At 45.5% G+C, this 17,446-nt stretch overlaps 1 protein-coding gene across 2 annotated transcripts in view; it reads right to left on the bottom strand.

Annotated features, from left to right (window-relative positions):
* Nucleotides 1–1,152: 1,152 nt before the first annotated feature.
* Nucleotides 1,153–17,446, bottom strand: part of VASP (vasodilator stimulated phosphoprotein) — a 183,422-nt gene continuing 167,128 nt past the window's right edge. For both annotated transcript variants that reach the window (XM_030220022.1, XM_030220023.1), the window contains exons 11-13: nt 4,740–4,812; nt 4,450–4,507; nt 1,153–2,099 (exon numbers count right to left, since the gene is read on the bottom strand). In XM_030220022.1, coding sequence (XP_030075882.1) covers nt 2,062–2,099; nt 4,450–4,507; nt 4,740–4,812 — 169 coding nt within the window. In that variant the 3' untranslated portion in view covers nt 1,153–2,061. The remainder of the gene's footprint in view (nt 2,100–4,449; nt 4,508–4,739; nt 4,813–17,446) is intronic.

Genomic DNA, 17,446 nt, shown 5'->3' with positions numbered 1-17,446 from the left:
CTTAATTTTCCCAAATCGCCTTTAATTTCTCCTTTGGAGATGGTCAAAAAATATTTGGTGGACATCCTGGGAATGGACAAGGACTCACTCCCTCCCATTACACAGGCTTATTACATCAGGAGTACTGGAGTGGAGGAGGTGGGAACCCCCCCACCCCCACCCCCGTAATAGGGGAGGGAATGAATCTTACCTCATTCCTAGAAAGCTCATTAGAAATAGTTACTCAGAGGTTAACTCTGCTTGCCACTTTTGCGTTGGAGCCTGATAGGAATGCCATACTATGGCTTTCGTTGAGACACTTAGAAAATCTGTTTTTGGGCTCAAAGGTCCATATCTTTCCAGATCTCTCACGGCCTACACAGATGAGACGAAGGGCCTTTTTGGAACTTCGCCCCAGGGTGGTGGCATTGGGAGCAAATTTTGTTTTGCGATTTCCTTGTTTTTGTAATGTGATGCTTGAGGGTAAACATTTTCAGTTTGTAGATCCAAAACAGTTGAAAGAGTTTATTGATGCAAGAGTTGATGTGAATATAGTAAACCTTCCCTAATTTAGCAGGCTGGGGTCTGAACCAGAGGAAGCATCTATTGATTATTAATTTTTGTATTTCTTTTTCTTTTTTTAATTTCCTTAATCTTGGAATCAAATTTCTTCAACTTGTGGACAAATGGGCTGTAAAGATATATACTTATCATTTTTGTTTCCTAATGTTAAATAATGCCGATTGCATATTCACTTTAAGTGGTGATATATTGGAAAATTTAAATAATTAAAAAAAAAAAAAAGAACTATTATCCCTCTTCTTTGCACTATGCTCCTTGCAAGTACATTTTTAGTCTTTTACTGGATAAATATTGCTTAAGTATGTGAGAATGTCCATTCTTTTTAAAATTGTAGTTCTTTTCTAACTGTTTAATTAGTTTGTAAGCCGCTCAGTTCTGTAACTCAGTAAGGGAGGTATAACAAGTTCTAATAAACTATAAACTATCATGTGTGGGCTATCAGCATGGTACCATCTTATGCATATAACATATAGAACACTATAAGATCTATGCACTGCATTTAGACATGCCAACATACGCCAGACATAGACCTGGCATAAGTGGTTGTGCCTAAATGTAGGCATATCGATGTCAACTTGCACTAGTATTCTATAATGGAATCTTGGTGCCAAGTTGCCATTACAGAATTAGTGCATAGCATTGAGAAACCAAGTTATAGAATTGCCCGTATTTACTTTTATAAAACTCCATGAAAAAATGCAAGTACTTTCCATGATCTGCCTCAATCTCCTCTTTAAACATATGCTAGAAACTGCATCTCACCCCCTCCCCCACCGGGCATGGAGGACATGGCAGCCTGGAACATTCTAGTGCTTAAAGAAGTGGGTTGTGAACCAGGAAAGCCAGTATTCAAACCCTGCTTCTTCCCCTCAGTTAATCCTTGTGACCTCATGCAAGTCATTTCACCTGCCACAGTCTCAGGCACAAACTTAAACTGTAAGCCCTCAATGGACAGGGAAAGATCTATAGTACCTGAATTGATTTGGAAAAGTGAGTAAACAAATCTAAAATCCAAACTGAGCAATCTGATTTGCTGAATGTTTCTAGTACTAGGCTGCCTGGAATGGGTAAAATTTAAAAAACAAATCATATTATTGAAACTGCTGTAGGATGTAAATGATCCCAAAACATTCTGCTATAGAACCACATGCCTTTTCATTGCAATTTTTACCAGCCAACCAGAAACGGTTGTCAATCGACCTGAGGTATGAAACTCCAAAATAAATTTTCTTGCCCAGCACAAACCAAACAGCTCTAAACTCTGCCTTAGAAAACAGAAAAACGCTGCAGGAAAGCTTTTCCTGCTCTGTGTTTTCATCTCCCTTTTTTTCCTGCACACTGAAACCTCATAGCAACAAAAAATATATACATTTTAAAAGAAAATTTTCAAAGTTCAGATATTCTTCAGAGGGCAGTGGTCCTGGGCATGGAGTTTCTTTCTCCAACCCATACAAGAACAGGAAATAGGGAGCGCTGGGATGGAGGGCTAAATGACCTCCATTATGGAAAGCATTTCTTCCTCAGCTCCTGGATGAAGGCTGTAGAAAGAAGAAGATGGAAGTATATAAGATTTTTCACTACAGGATTGTCTGCACCCACTGCAACCATGGAATTGTAGTTCCTGCTTTTCTTGGAATTGCAAGTCCATAGATACAATGGATGTTAAATCAGGACTGGACTATAGCCAACAGGAATCCCATTCCCCAAGGCATTTCCTGCTGTAATACTGAATACTAGATCTGTTCAATATACTTAAGATCGACATGAACTAATGTCCTTAATGTGTAATACGTGTGTGTATGCTGGGTCAAATTCTGCCAGTATCACTAAGAAGTACCCAACTAATCCTTAAAAGTGTATTCTTTCCTTCTTCCTCACCTCCAGAAATAAGCAGTGGTTGTCCCCATTTCTACATGGCTAATTTTTTTAATAGACTTTTCTCTAGGAAATTGTCCAAACTCCCTTTAAACCCAGCAATGCTAAATGCCTTGACTGCATCCTCTTCATAAATTCTATAACTTGTTTGATCACTGAGTGAAAAAATACTTTCTCTAATTTGTTTTAAATCTGCTACCTCCTACTTTCACTAAGAATCCCTCTATCCAAATACAATTTGAAGGCATATAAGTATTCCCTATTTACCCATTCCACCCCACACATCATTTTATAGATCTCTTCATATCCCTTCTCAGTCATCTCTTCTCCAAACTGAAGAGCCATAACCTGTTAGCCTCTCTTCACTGGAGAGCCATTCCTTCCCTATTATCATATTCATTACCCTGTTCTGTACTACTCCTAGTTCCACAGATGGGGGGGGGGGGGGGGGGGGCAACTAGAACTGCACACAATATGAAAGATGCAGTCACACCATGGAGCTGTACAGATGCATAAATGATATTCTCAGTTTAAATATTGCTTCCTTTCCAAATAATTCTAGCATTCATTTGGCTTTTTTGACTGTCAGTTAGGCAGAAGATTTCTGTGTACTGTCCACAATGACTCATGGTCCTCTGTCTGGGTGGCAACTCCTTATACAGAACCCAGTACTGAGCACTGTAGTTAGAATTATTTTTTCCCTTGGAGTAATGACTCCACATGGATTAATTTTGTACATACCATGACAATAATGAATCTTGCTCCTAAGCCAGGATATGTAGAGAATGATCTTAGTCTCTTAAATTCACTGGTAACACTTGCCATAGTATTTGTATCATGCCAAAGAGAGCATCACTTTGCACTTGTACACGTTAAATTTCAACTGCCATTTTGATGGCCAGTCTTCCAGTTTCACAAAGTCCTTTAAGTAATTTGAACAGTGTATCACCTGCAAATTTGATCAATTCACTTGCTGCTCCCCTTTTCATATCATTTATCAGTAACACTTATGTGTTAATTACTGTTTAATTATTAATTATTATTAATTGAGCTCATAGGGATGTTTAAAAATAAAACAGTAAATCCCCCTCTCCATTCCCAGGGAAAACCTGGAGATCTGGTTGAGCCTTTTTCTTTGTTGGGCTGCAGAAGTTAATACAGTAGTTAAAGGAGGCTTCAGTGACGAAATGTATCTTCAGTTTCTTTCCACACACTCCACATCCTTCTGGTCTTATATAAACTATTAGCAGGGCAGATACCTGATTTCCTGCAGCCATAGTTAATCTGAGACATCTTGTCCTCTTAACCCCATCTATGAATCCACCTCATTTTGTTTCTGCACCATCATGGCCTCACTCATTTTAAACAGAAGCTGCTCATTTCTCTTATCCATAGCCCCACAGAGCAGAGACTGTCTCTGAATAGCACTACAGTAGTAAACATAAATAAATAAATAAAATAACCCAGCGTGCAGCAACCCCTGGGTGGATGGCCAAGCATTTTGTATATAAGTTTCAAGTTTATTTATCCACCTTTCACATATACTTCTAGACAGTTTACAATAATTATTATTAATAATAATAAAGCACCAAAATAATATTCTGGTAATTTATAATGAAAAAGTAACGAAACTATATCAACCAAGGTAAAGGAGGAAAAAGAAAGTCAACTCTGAGCATGTGCAGGATCCATCCATCCATCCAAGTCTAAATACCCTTTCCACTAATCAAGCCTTAGGTATCAAACACCTTAGAAAATAAATAAGCCTTCAGATGGGAAGGGACATCTTAAACCATAACTACGGAGATAGTCACTTCCAAAGAGTTGGGGCTGTGATGCTGAATATAGAATCTTGAACAGTTATCTAGATGTATATGCCTAAACAAGGGAATCATTGTTGGACAGAGAGAAGTACTCTGGATGATGCATATGGAATTATGACAAAAAGAGGAAGATCTGAATAAGAGTCTTGGAATTCTGGGAAAGGGAGATCTAGGATATAGCAAAGCCCACCTTCAATGATTTCCTCTTTCACTTTCTGCAGTTCTTTCCGAACTTCCTCCACCAGCTCCTGCAAACAGACATAGCAGAAGAGATCATGTTTAAAATGAGGTGGGGGCTACGGAGGGTCTCCCCCATTTTGCTGCCCTAACACAAGTCCTACTAGGGCACATGAACCAAGTCCTATGCCCCTTGGTTACTCTCTCAAGAGACCCCAGAAGCAGGTCCCCCAACTACTGTTTTGTAGGGTTCACCAGAAACCTGATCCTTCGCAACAATGCTGATAGCCTCAGTCCCATTACCTGTTTGAGCCTCTCCAAGTCTGAGTCCTCTGTGGTAGGTGCTGCCTCACTCCCACTCACGGCAGATTTCATCCTAAAGGAGAAGGGAAATGTTACTAACTTGATGTATTTAAGACTAATACAAGATTGCATTAGCAACTAAAAAAACAAAATTTCTCTGCACAACCAGTGGAGATGAGTGGCAACAGCACAAGCTTCCCTCACACACCCACACAACCCTACCACATGAAACATATTCAGAACCAGCAGCAACACTACAAGCCACACACACACTCACCTCACAATACATACGGCACAGGCAGCAGCCATGCAAGCTTCATCTCCTCCCCATAAAGACACAAGTGTAGCAAATGCAGCAGCAGTACAAGCTTCTCACATACACAAACTGCACCATCACATGACAGGCATTTCTCATGTATACACACACACACCAGCACTGCCTCACCACATTACAGGTGTACAACACAGACAGCAGCAGTACAAGCTTTGCACATACACAAGATGTAGCACTGTAGATAGGGGCAAACAAAGAATTCCTGCAATGCAATTTTCAGTACATCCGTCTTCCTGCAAGGTACCTTGACCAATATATGCTGACATTGTATCCAGTGGTGTGCTGGAGCCGGCTCACACGAGCCATTTGTTAAATTTTTAAAGCTCTTGCGCGCCGGTTGTTCCGGCAGGCAAGCCGGCTCCCAGGGGTGGCGCAACCCGCCACTCTGGGGGGTAAATAGTTGATTCCTTCATCGTCATTGTCGCAGCAGCAGCCGCAGTGGTGAATCCCTCCCCAACACTGCTGGACTGAATGCGTTACTCTCCCTTGTCCCTTCCCTGCTGAAAGCGTTCTAGTATCTCTCTCCCCTTCTTCTTCCCCTGCTCGCTCTCTCCCTTCAGATCTGTCCTAGTACTGCCCTGCAGCTCCTTCACAGTAGAGCCCCGATGAGCAGAAACTAAAACCAGCTGGTTACAGACTCTGTTGTTACAGCGGGGGGGGGGGGGGTTCTGTCTGCCAGATGCACCCTCCCTCGCTCTCACGCACTTCCTGCTGCTAAGAAGGGGGCGGCTCTTCCAACCTGATTCACAACAGCACGAGGCTCCGCACCTGCCGTTTCTACTTCTGGCTGCACTGGGAAAGATCCACGAGACTAGGACAGGTTTGAGGTGAGGGAGCGGGGGGAAGAGTGCATGAAGGGAAAAAGCAGAACAGGGGAGGGGAGAGAAAGAGAGATTGATCCTTCAACACGTTGGGCAGAGGAAGTCCAGCAACGGAACGAGAACAGGCTTGAGGGAAGGGAGTGGATGGGGGGGGGTGGGGATGGATAAAGCTGGACATGGAAGGAGTGAGGGGGATGCTGGAATATGTGGGGCAAGGGAGGGAGAAGAAAGATGGCACACAGTTGTGGGTTGGGATATGCATTGCTGGACATCAGGAAGAAGGGAATAGGGAGGGGGGCAAGAAGGGGCAATGTTGGATGGGGAAGGAGGAGAGAAAGACAGACAGAGAAGGGAAATGTAGGAATACATGGGAAAGGGGAGGGAGAAGAAAAATGACAGACCTTCTTGGTTTGGGAAAGGGGATATGCTGGACTCTGGGGGGAAAAGAATAGGGAAACTGGGCTTAGAGGGCTCAAGTGTAGGGGCACCTAAAGCTTGCTGCACTGGATTGTCCCATCACAGCTGCCACCATGTCCACCTCACCCTGGCATCTAGGATACAAGCATCTAGCACCTCCTTCCCTCCCCTATTCCACCCTCTACCCAAACGGTATAGTGGGTGGAAGGAAACATTGGGGAAATGTTGGTGAGGAGGCGGGTAGACGCTAGAGAGAGGTGGATGGAAGGAGAGATTGGCGGAAGATGCTGGAGAGGAGGCCATGTGAAAAGAGACATCAGGAGAAGATGCTGGAGGCCAAGTGGAAGGGGAGATCAGGGGGAGACACTGGGTATTGTGGAAAAGTAGATGGAGGATATACTGGCCACAGAAGAAGGTGGAAGGGGAGATCCTGGAAATGGAGTAACATGGGAAACTGGGGGGGGGGGGGGGCATGCTGGACATAGTGGAAAGGGAGATGGGAGGACATACTGAACATGGAGGTAGGTGACAGGGAAGATCAGGGTGACATAACGTCATGAGGGACGGGAAGACAGGAGAGATGCCTGATGTGTTTGAAGAAGAAGGGAAAAGAGGAGAGATGTTTGACGACGGGTGGGGGACAGATGGAAAGCTAGATAGAAACAGTAGAAAGAGGGAGCTTGAAGACTGGAGGAAGAGAAGGAGACATTTAATTTAAGATGCAGAAAATAAATTGGAGAAAACTGAGTATGAAAAAAAATCAATGAGGAAATGAAGAAGATAGGAATACAGAAAAGAAATGGCAAATGGGCAGGAGGCTCTGGACAGACAGCACACTAAGAGGATAGAAGAAAGAAGAAGCAGAAACTAGGAACAATTCGATTAGGGGAAAAAACATCAGACCAAAAAAAGGTAGAAAAATAATTTTATTTTTGATTTATTGATTGAACTGTGTCAGTTTTGGTAATTGGAGGGGAGGGAAGAGTGAGGAAGGAGATGAGATGAGGGAAAAGGAAGAGAGGAGAAAAACTGCACATGGATGAAGAAAATAGGCAGAAGCTGGATCCACTGGACAGTCAAATCTGCGGAGGACCCAGCTTTTACTTACGGATGTAGGACAAGAAATGAAGAAGAAAGGCGGAAAGTAAAGAAATAAATGGAAAGGAAGCCCTGGAAACGGAGTTCAGAGGACAGATAGCAGCAGAATCGGATACTGGGCCAGCATGATCAGAAAAACAGTCACCAGACAACAAAGGTAAAAAAAAATCATTTTATTTTCATTATAGTGTTTGGAATATGTCCATTTTGAGAATCAGGTGCTGAACGTTAAAAGTTTATATTTATTTACTTATTTATGGCATTTTATCCCATATTAAACATGAATTAGATTGGAACCTGGGATCATTTAATTTTTTTTTCCTGGAGAGAGTAATGCATTCCCCCCCCCCAGGCTATAGCCAGCTCTGCAATTTTTGGGGGGAGGGGGGGCGCAGAGGTGGACGGGGGAGAGAGCCTGTTGTTAAAAATTTACCAGCACACCACTGATTGTATCTAACAATGCACCATATGCCAAACATACTGGCTATTCCTTCATCAAGAGTGAGTGTGTGTGTGTGAGTGTGTGTGTGTCAGAGAGAGAAATGGAGACACCCCCTCCCAGCATTGTTTAGCCAGGCACAACTGCAACCTTTCCCATCCCTGCCTGAGACTGCAGCATGCAAGGTAAAGCAGGTCCAGGTCCACAGCAGATAACACACATATCACCACCCGACATAGTTACATGAAAGCCTGCATCCCACGCCATCCCAGCAAAACAAAAGCCCATAATATCCAGCAGGGCTGAAGCATGCATTCCCTGTCAGAATAAAAGCATGTACTCCCTTACCACTACCAGGAAAAGACATGTGCCTTCTGCCTTCCACAACAAAGGCACTGCCCTTAACTGCTACAACTACTTATTTCTATAGTGCTACTAGATGTACACAGCACTGTACACAAACATGTAAACAACAATCCCTGCTCGAAAGGCCTTACAGTCTATTCAAGACAAATATGCCAAATAAGAGATTTAGGGAGTTTCATTTATTAAGGAAATGATTAAAACATAGGCATTAAACAGGCAAATAAGGGGTGAAGATTACAGCCTTGAAAAGGTGAGCTTGTTGTCTGTATTTGAATAGGGCCAGAGATGAAGCATGGCATACTGATTCAGGAAGTCTATTCCAGGCATACGACGCAGCAAGATGGAAGTTACAGAATCTGGAGGTGGCGATGGAGAAGAAGGGTGCAGATAAAAGTGACTTACCGCATGAACAGAGATCCTGGAGAGGGGTATAGGGAGAGATAAGAGAGGAGAAATACTGAGAAGCTGAAGAATGAATGCTCTTGTAAGTCAGTAAGAGAAGTATGAACTGTATATGGAAATGTATAAGAAGCCAATGAAGTGACTTGAAAAGAGAGGTTATGTGAGTGTAGCAATACAGATGCAAGATAAGTTGTGTAGCACAATTTTTAATAGATTGAAAGAGACAGAAATGGTTTAGTGGGAGACCTGAGAGGAACAAATTACAGTAGTCTAAGCAGGAGGTGGATTAGAGTTTTGGTAGTGTACTCAAAAGGGATAAATTTGGGTGATGTTATAAAAAAAAACAACAGGTTTTAGCAGTCTGCTGGATATGTGCAGAGCGAGAGGAGTTGATGATCCCAGGGTTAAGAGCTGAGGAGAAAGGCAGGATGTGACAGTGTTATTCACAGAAATTGAGAATGAGGAATAGGAGATTTAGGTTTAGGGGAAAAAAGATAAAAAGCTCAGTATTAGCCATGTTCAGTTTCAGATGACAATGGGACATCCAGGTAGCAAATGTCAGACAAGCAGGCTGAGACTTGGGTCTGGATTCCCGGTGAAATTTCTGGGGTAGAGAGAAAGACCTGAAAGTCATCAGCACAAAGATGGTACTGAAAACCATGAGAAGAGATCAGAGCACCAAGAGAACAAGTATAGAGAGACAGAGAAGAGGCCCCCAAGACGAAGCCCTGAGGTAGACCAACTCACTGTGGAGTAGCAGTGGAGGAAGATCCACCAGAGCATATGCTAAAGATGTGATGGGAGAGAGATAAAAAGAAAACCAAGACAGAATAGAGCCTTGAAATCCAAGACACACTATCAAGGAGTAGGTAATGGTGAACAGTGTAAAAAGAAGCAGACAGGTCAGGAAGAGTGAGGATTGAGTAAAGGCTCTTAGATCTGGCCAGGAACAGGTCATTGGAGACTTTGGCAAGGATTGTTTCTGAATGTACAGAGTGGAAGCCACACTGTAGTGGATCAAAAATAGCTTGACATGAAAGAAAGTCAAGACAGCGGTGCTGACCAAGTACGTTCAAGTAACTTGGGGCTTGATGGGTAGGTAGGGTCAAGTAAAGGTTTTTTGAGGAATGGTGTCACCACAGCATGTTTGAAGGCATCGGGAACAGTTGCAGTGGAAAGTGACAGATTGAGGAACATGACAGATGGAAGGGATGATAATAGAAGAGACAGAGCTACGTAGATGGGTGGGAATGGAATCAGAGGAACAGTTAGTGAGTTTGGAGAAGGCCAGAAAAAGTGCGGTTCTCCCCTCTGTGATTTAAAAAAAGGAAGAAAGGGAGGAAGTGACGTCACGGATCAGGATGGCAGCTTGAAAGCAGAGCTCCGTTGGGGCGCTACTAAAAGTGAGCAAATCCCGTAGATTTGAGCAGCATCTCGAAGCTTGGATCGCAGGGGAGAGGTCCCAGAGCTATGCCGCCGAAGAAGGGGCTGGAGCGATTCCGTTTCATGATGGAACAAAGCAAAAAAACGGCGGTGGTCTTGGCAGGACCAGAGCAGAGCGAGTCCAAGATGGCGGCAATTCCAGCTGTAGCCGAGGAGCATGCTAAGGAAGAACTGGAGGACTCTGGCGAGATTACTAAATCGGATGTGGTGGGTTAGTTTCAGGACTTGAAGGCCAATCTGGCGGGGGTCTGAAAGGATGTCCAAAACGCCCTGAGAGAAATTAGGGCTGAAATCTGCGACCTGGGAACGCGTGTCGGTGAGGTGGAGGAGGGGATGGAGACTCTTAAGCAGGACATGGGAAAACTCCATAAAGCAGTGAATGCTGACACGGTGGAAGTGCAACAACTAAAGGAGCAGTTGGAAGATCTAGAGAATAGGTTGCGACAAAATAATTTGAGATCTAAAGGAATCCCAGACTCTGATATGTTCAGCAACTGTGAAGCAGTGATTCGAGAGCTGTGTGGGCACATATTGAATTCCAAGGAAGGGGGTCAATTATCGGACCTCCACATCCAGAGAGCGCACAGAGTGGCTGGCCCGCAGCGAGATTCCAACCCAAGGGACATTGTAGTGTGTTTCACTGATTTTCCCACGAAGGAGCAGATATTGTCTAAAGCGAGGCAGCAAAAAGAGATTCTTTGGAAGAACTGCAAGATTGGAGTGTTTCAAAATCTGGCATGGACTACTTTACAAAAGCGTCGATCCTTTAGAGAAGTCACGATATTCATGAGGTCAAAGGGGATCCACTACAGGTGGCTAATCCCCTTTGCGATGTGGCTAATGGTGGATGTGAAGTCGCACAAAGTAAAGACCCCGGGTGATGCCTGGTCAACATTGCGATCTTTGGGGTGTAGAGGTGTTCCAGTACAGACGGAGTTACTGGAGACCGCCAAGGAACCCAGAGCGGATTCAGCATGGCAGACGGTGGTGGATCGGGGAAAGAAATCTGATAAGCAGGCTTCCTGAAGGAAAACAGACTTAAGTGGACTGGCGACAGATTGATTAATTCGCTGAGGACGTTATGCGGATAAGCAACCATTTCAGGGGGTGCTATGCATAGGGGGTTGGGTGGGGAGAGGGGAGGGTAGGCATGGATAACCCTGGTGAGAGTGGGGAGCATGGGAGCACGTTGGAACATTGTGAGGGGTGAGCTGAGAGATTGGATTGGAGGGATTTTGGATGTGGGAAATGGGAAAATTAGGTTCTTACCGTGATAATTTTCTTTCCTTTAGTCATAGCAGACGCAGCCATTACAGATGGGTTGTGTCCATCAACCAGCAGAGGGAGATAGAGAGCACACTTTTTTCAGTGCCTCATACCAGCTTGCTCCACTGCCTCTCTTCAGTATTTGAAGCTTCCAAAGCAGTATGGCAAACCGCAATGGGAATAACATGAGTTTTCCTCACAGCGAACGATGGCCCTACAACAAAGGGCATTAACTCAGAATGGAGGGAATGAAACATCCTCCCGGAGGGCATAAACTCATCCTCCACTAAGACATAACTGGAGGGAATAAACTCATCCTCCCGGAGGGAATAAACTCATCCTCCAAAACATGAAACTGGAGGGAATTAAGTCATCCTCCTTTTTTTTTTTTTTTAATTTTATTTTTTAACTTCTTCAGTACACAATACACTCATAAAAAGCAGAAAAAAAACATAATCTAGGTCACTATGCACACCAATACTGATACAAAATTCAACAGAACAATAAAACACTGTCATAAAGGTGAGATGTATTCCATACCGAATTTTCTTTTATAACCCCCCTTTTTCCCCACTTTCACACACTAGCAAGCCGTCATGCATATACATCCCATCACAACATTCGTACTCCACGCACCCATCTACCCATGCCCTTCCCCCTATCCCCCCTCCCCTCCTACTATCATGAAAACCTTAGCCCATGATATTTAAACATGAAGCCCATATGTAAGCGTACTGTCTATTGGCCAGTTTGGGGGATCCCCTGTAGATCTGACTCTCATATTTGCCTACTTCCCTCATTTTTGCCTTCCAAGCTTCTGCAGGTATGGGCTCCGGTGACACCCAGAAATGCAAAACTGTTTTCCTAACCAGCAGCAGAGAGACATACACAAATCGACTCTGTGGATATCGCAGTCCCTGGGCCACCAATAATGACTGATCCCCTAACAGTAAAGTTGCATAGTCCCACTCCAATTCCCGTTGCAACACGGCAGCCAATAATTGAAAAGCCGCATTCCACAGTGATAGAGCCGAGCATTCCAAGAAAGAGTGTATAAGGGTTCCCCCCTCAGTCCTGCACTTAAGGCATCTGTCATCTGTCCAGAGTCCTATGGCTGCCCCCTTTGCTCTAGAGATATATGCTCTATGGAGGATCTTGTATTGTGTCTCCTGCAGGTCAGCAGCTCTAACCATCTTATACAGGTTAGTGAAAAGTTTCCCAAACTCCTTTTCCGTGTACCTAGATCCTACGTCCTCATTCCAACGCATTACCAGCTGTTCCATGTCCCCCCACTGCCCGTTCGTTGTTAGGATCTTATACCAAGTAGATAAACTGTTAACCTTAGTGGGTATACGTAACAAAATCTTATCTAAGGGGCCCCACAGCCAACCGTCTCCGTGTTGTGCCTATATAGTAGACTAATAGTGTCTAACCTGCAAGTACTGTAATAAGTTGTTATTCGGTACGGCCCACTGTGCCTTAACTTGGTCAAAAGACAAAAAGACGCCCGACCCTTCCTCCAGAAGTTGTCCCAATATCCTGCAGCCTAAATCTGCCCACTTAGAAAAAATAGAAAATCCCATGCCCGCCGGGAATGCCGCATTACCTGTCATACTCAAATATGGTGAGGCATCCGAGGAGCACCGCTGCTGACCTCTCCACCACATCCAAGCTCTCCGTAAGGGTCGTAAGAAAGCCAGCTTGTGTGACATACAAGAGTCACTACTCGATCCCACGTGCAGCAGGTTAAGAAAAGTCCACGGGTGACTCCAGTCTCCTAGTCCCTCACTAGGCAAGAAGCGATTGCTCCCTCCCATTCCCTCGTAAATAAGGCGCATTAACGCCGCTACGTTGTACCGGCGTAAGTCCGGTAATCCCAGACCCCCTCTGTCTTTGTTGTGGCATAATTTGGAGACCCCTATTCGTGCCCCTTTCCCCCTCCATATAAAAGTCCTAATAAGGGACCGGAACTTGCGTTCTTCCCGTCTGAGGACCCAGATCGGTGCAGCCTGTATCGGGTATAAAATCTTGGGAAGCAACACCATCTTTACTAATGCTATTCGGCCCATCAGCGAAAGGGGCAAGTCCCTCCATCTGTCACACAAACTCTTGATCTTGTCCAGAGCATCTATCACATTTTTCCTATAAAATGTAGTTCTATTAGTGCTTAAATAGATGCCCAGATATCTCATTGCCCCTGCCACCGGTTGTATCGGAAGCCCCACCATCCCCCTCGCCCCCTGAGTATCCGTCATGGGCAGCAGCTCCGACTTAGTATAGTTAACTCTGAGTCCTGAGATATCCCCGAAGCCCCCAACCACAGAGAGTGCCTTCTCCAAATCCCTTGGGGCATGGGCAACATATAGTAGAATGTCGTCAGCAAAGAGATTCACCCTCAGCTCCCTACCCCCTACCCGAATACCTCGGATCTCTTCACTACCACGGATTTTTGCAGCCAAAGGCTCTATAGCCAGCACAAAAAGAAGCGGCGAAAGGGGACATCCCTGCCTTGTACCCCTTTGAATTGTAAAATAATCAGTAAGCCTCCCATTTATCTGTAATCGTGCAAAAGGATTGGCATAAAGTGCCCGGATCCATTCAGAGCAGGCCCCACGAATCCCTAACTGCTCCAGCACCCTAAACAAGTATTCCCACGAGATACTGTCGAAGGCCTTTTCCATGTCCAGCCCTACTATAGCCGCCGGGCCTTCCGTCCTCTTACACTCATGGATGGCCATCAATGCTTGCATGATATTCATAGAGGCTTGCCTCCCTGGCACAAAGCCCACCTGGTCTTCATGTACTAAAGTATGTATGACCCGATTCAGACGCCTGGCCAGGATAGCCGCCAAGATTTTAACATCCTGATTTAATAGCGAAATTGGTCGGTAAGACCCCACCCTGGCCACATCCTTCCCCGGTTTCGGTAAAAGCACCACATGGGCCTCATTACGCTGCAGGGGCTCCCCCCTGTCAACCAGATCATTAAACCAGGTCCTCATCGGTGGTGCCACCAGGTCTGCCATAATTCGATAATATTCAGGCCCAAAGCCATCGGGCCCAGGGGCCTTAGTCAGCTTCAGGGCTCCTATGCCCTCCCTTATCTCCTGCTCTGAAATGGGGGCATTCAGATGGGCCAGCTGCTCCCCATCCAGGCGTGGGAGCCGCAATCCTTGAAAAAAGTCCTCATACTTGGTCTGGTCAAAATCTCGGGCCCTGTACAGGGAACTATAAAAGTCCACAAATTGTTGTTCAATTTCAGACTCTGTAGTGTATGACCTCCCCTGCTCATCCTGAATAATGGATGTAATCTGTCTCTTTCGCGAGGGCCGCACCAAATTGGCTAACAACTTGCCTGCCTTATTACCCCATTTAAAAAGTCGGAACCGCTGGTAATATATATCCCTTTCGGCTCGTTGCCGCAAGATCTCATCTATCTGCTGTTTAACCTGCTTCAGGGCAAGCTTATTGTCCTCGTTCATCTGAGAAATGTGCTTCCGGCGTAACTGGTGGTATTCTTGAGACAGGCGCAACAAATCCGCCTCTCTCTTCTTCTTTGCCCCTGCCGCGTATGCTATGATGTGCCCTCTCATAACAGCCTTGGAAGCTTCCCAATATGTTCCCGAGCTCACATCTGATGTCTGATTGTGCTGTTGATACTCCACCCACTTAGCCCACATATACTCCTGAAAACCTCTATCAGTGCTTAACAAAGGGGAGAACCTCCACACCCGCTCGCTCGGCTCCGTACACCATGGGATAATTATCTCCACTGCCTGGTGGTCACTTAAGGTATGATTTACTATGTGTGCTCTAGAAATCCGAGCAGACAGGGAGAGGTCCACCAAGAGGTAGTCCAGTCTAGAATAAACCCCATGAGGGTGTGAATAAAACATAAACTCCTCCTGCTGTGGGTTCAGTAGCCTCCAGATATCCACTAGCCCCGTCTGATTACATACAAAATTCACCCCTTTGTGCTCCCAATTCCCACCCATACATTTCGCTGGCTTGCAGTCAATTGAGGGGTCTGCTACCACATTAAAATCCCCCCCTACAATCAGCTGGTATTCAGAGTAGGCGACCACCCTGGCCACCAACTCGGAGAAAAATTTATGGGAGTATACGTTGGGTCCGTACACATTACAAAGTAAAAGTTTTTGTCCCCAGAGTTCTCCCAGAACCAAGACATACCTCCCATCTCTGTCAGCTATTGTTTTATGAACAATAAAGGGAAGTTTTTTATGTATCAAAATAGCCACCCCTCTCTGTCTTGCATTGTAGGAGGAATATCCCATCTCCCCTACCCATCCCCTTCTGAGTTTTTGATGTTCTGCCGCTGACAGATGTGTCTCTTGTAAATAAGCAATCTCAGCCCCCGCTTTAGACAACCAGGAGAGTAGTTTTGTACGCTTGATGGGAGAATGGATCCCATCAACATTAAGTGTGATGATCTTTAAATTAACCATATTTTAAGCATTCACAAATTCTAGCACTCAATTCTTGACGAACGTTCTCACAGGCCTCCCAGCATAGCCTGCGGGAACAGCCGCGCCAACCTTCCGGCCTCCAAACATTCATCAACAAACATATGCTGCGTCTGACTGCTTCACTTAGGCTAACCACAATTTTAGGCATCAAGGTTTGCGTATCTTTCAAACTCCCCCCAGCCCCCCCCCCCCCGCCCTACCCTGCACACACACACCTTCCACTCCCTCTCTTCCATCCACCCCCCAACCCTCCCCTCTTACACATCCATACTCCCCCTTCCTCCCCCCCTCCCCCCCTTCCCTCCCGAACCCCCACCCAGGAGCTATTTTCCCTCCTATGACCCACCAGTAACCGCCCGCCCGTGGCTCCGCCCCCCTGACATCAAATAGAAGTAAGAAGAAAGTGAAAAAAAAAACCCCCCAATATCTCCTCCTAAGACTTATACATATTCTCGTACTAAACTATATGACATTGCAACCAATATAACTTTCAACTGTCAATGCATCAGCTGGAGCCATACTTTGTATAACAGAACAATACCATCTACATAGTCCAGGTGCCGGCGCCCTGTTCCAGCCCCAGCCTCCTCCCTTCCAGCGCATGGCTCCACTTAAAGAAAACATTAAGTGAAACAACTTAGAGTAACTGTGCTCCCCCTTACCACCCACAGGTTTAAGGCACCCATTGATATGTGCAAGCGGCAGCTTGAAGCGTCCACAAAACCGCAGAAGCCATATCATCCCTGGGCTGCTATTATAGTTCCGTTATCCACGGGGCCCCCAATGCTTACGTGCCATCTGCCACAAACCCCAAGAAGCCCATTTTCTCAGTTCAGTCCTGGTCTTCCAATCACGCTCCCTGAAGAACTCCTCACGGCAGGCGCCTGACAAAGGCCTCCAACTCTTTAGGGTCCGTAAAGAATAACGTTTTGTTGTCGTGGAGAATCCTCACCTTCGCCGGGAATAGGAGGGCGAAACGCACCCCCTTATCAAACAGTCTCTTGCAGTGAGGGCCCATCTTCTTTCGCTGCTCTGTGACCCTTGCAGAGAAATCTTGAAACAACAATAGCTTGTGGCCATCATACGCCAAGGATTTCTTGCTGCGATAAGCCTGGAAAAGTTTTTCTTTATCGGCATAGTTAAGGATGCGCGCAATTACTGGTCTCGGGCGCGTGTCCTTCTCGCGCTGGAATCCCACTCTGTGGACCCTCTCGACCAGCATCTTCGTGTCTGCTGACTGGAGCCCCAGCTGGTCAGGCAGCCAATGTTCAACTAAATTCCTCAGTTCGACGTCCTTAACCGCTTCTGGCAGGCCGATAATTCTAACGTTATTGCGCCTGCTACGATTTTCCAAATCATCAATCTGCTGGGAAAGCTGGGCCTGGCGCACTTCCATTGTTTCCACTCGAGCCTGCATCTCCTCCGATCTATCCTCTTGGCGGGAAATTCGATCCTCCGCTTGCTGCATTCTGGCATTTTGACGTTCCATCGCATCCTTAATGGAGTCCACTGAGGTCTGTATTTTAGTTAGTCTTTCATCTAAGCTCGCAGTGATTTGTTGTGTGATTTCTTGAATCGCCGTGGTCGGCAGGGTCAGGATCCCCGCGGGCTCTGTTTTGTCCGCCATCTTGGGA

Source organism: Microcaecilia unicolor, chromosome 11 (genome assembly GCF_901765095.1).
Source record: "Microcaecilia unicolor chromosome 11, aMicUni1.1, whole genome shotgun sequence".
Classification (NCBI taxonomy): Eukaryota; Metazoa; Chordata; class Amphibia; order Gymnophiona; family Siphonopidae; genus Microcaecilia; species Microcaecilia unicolor.
Note: the sequence above shows the minus strand (reverse complement) of the source record. Positions and strands in the feature narration are given on the sequence as shown.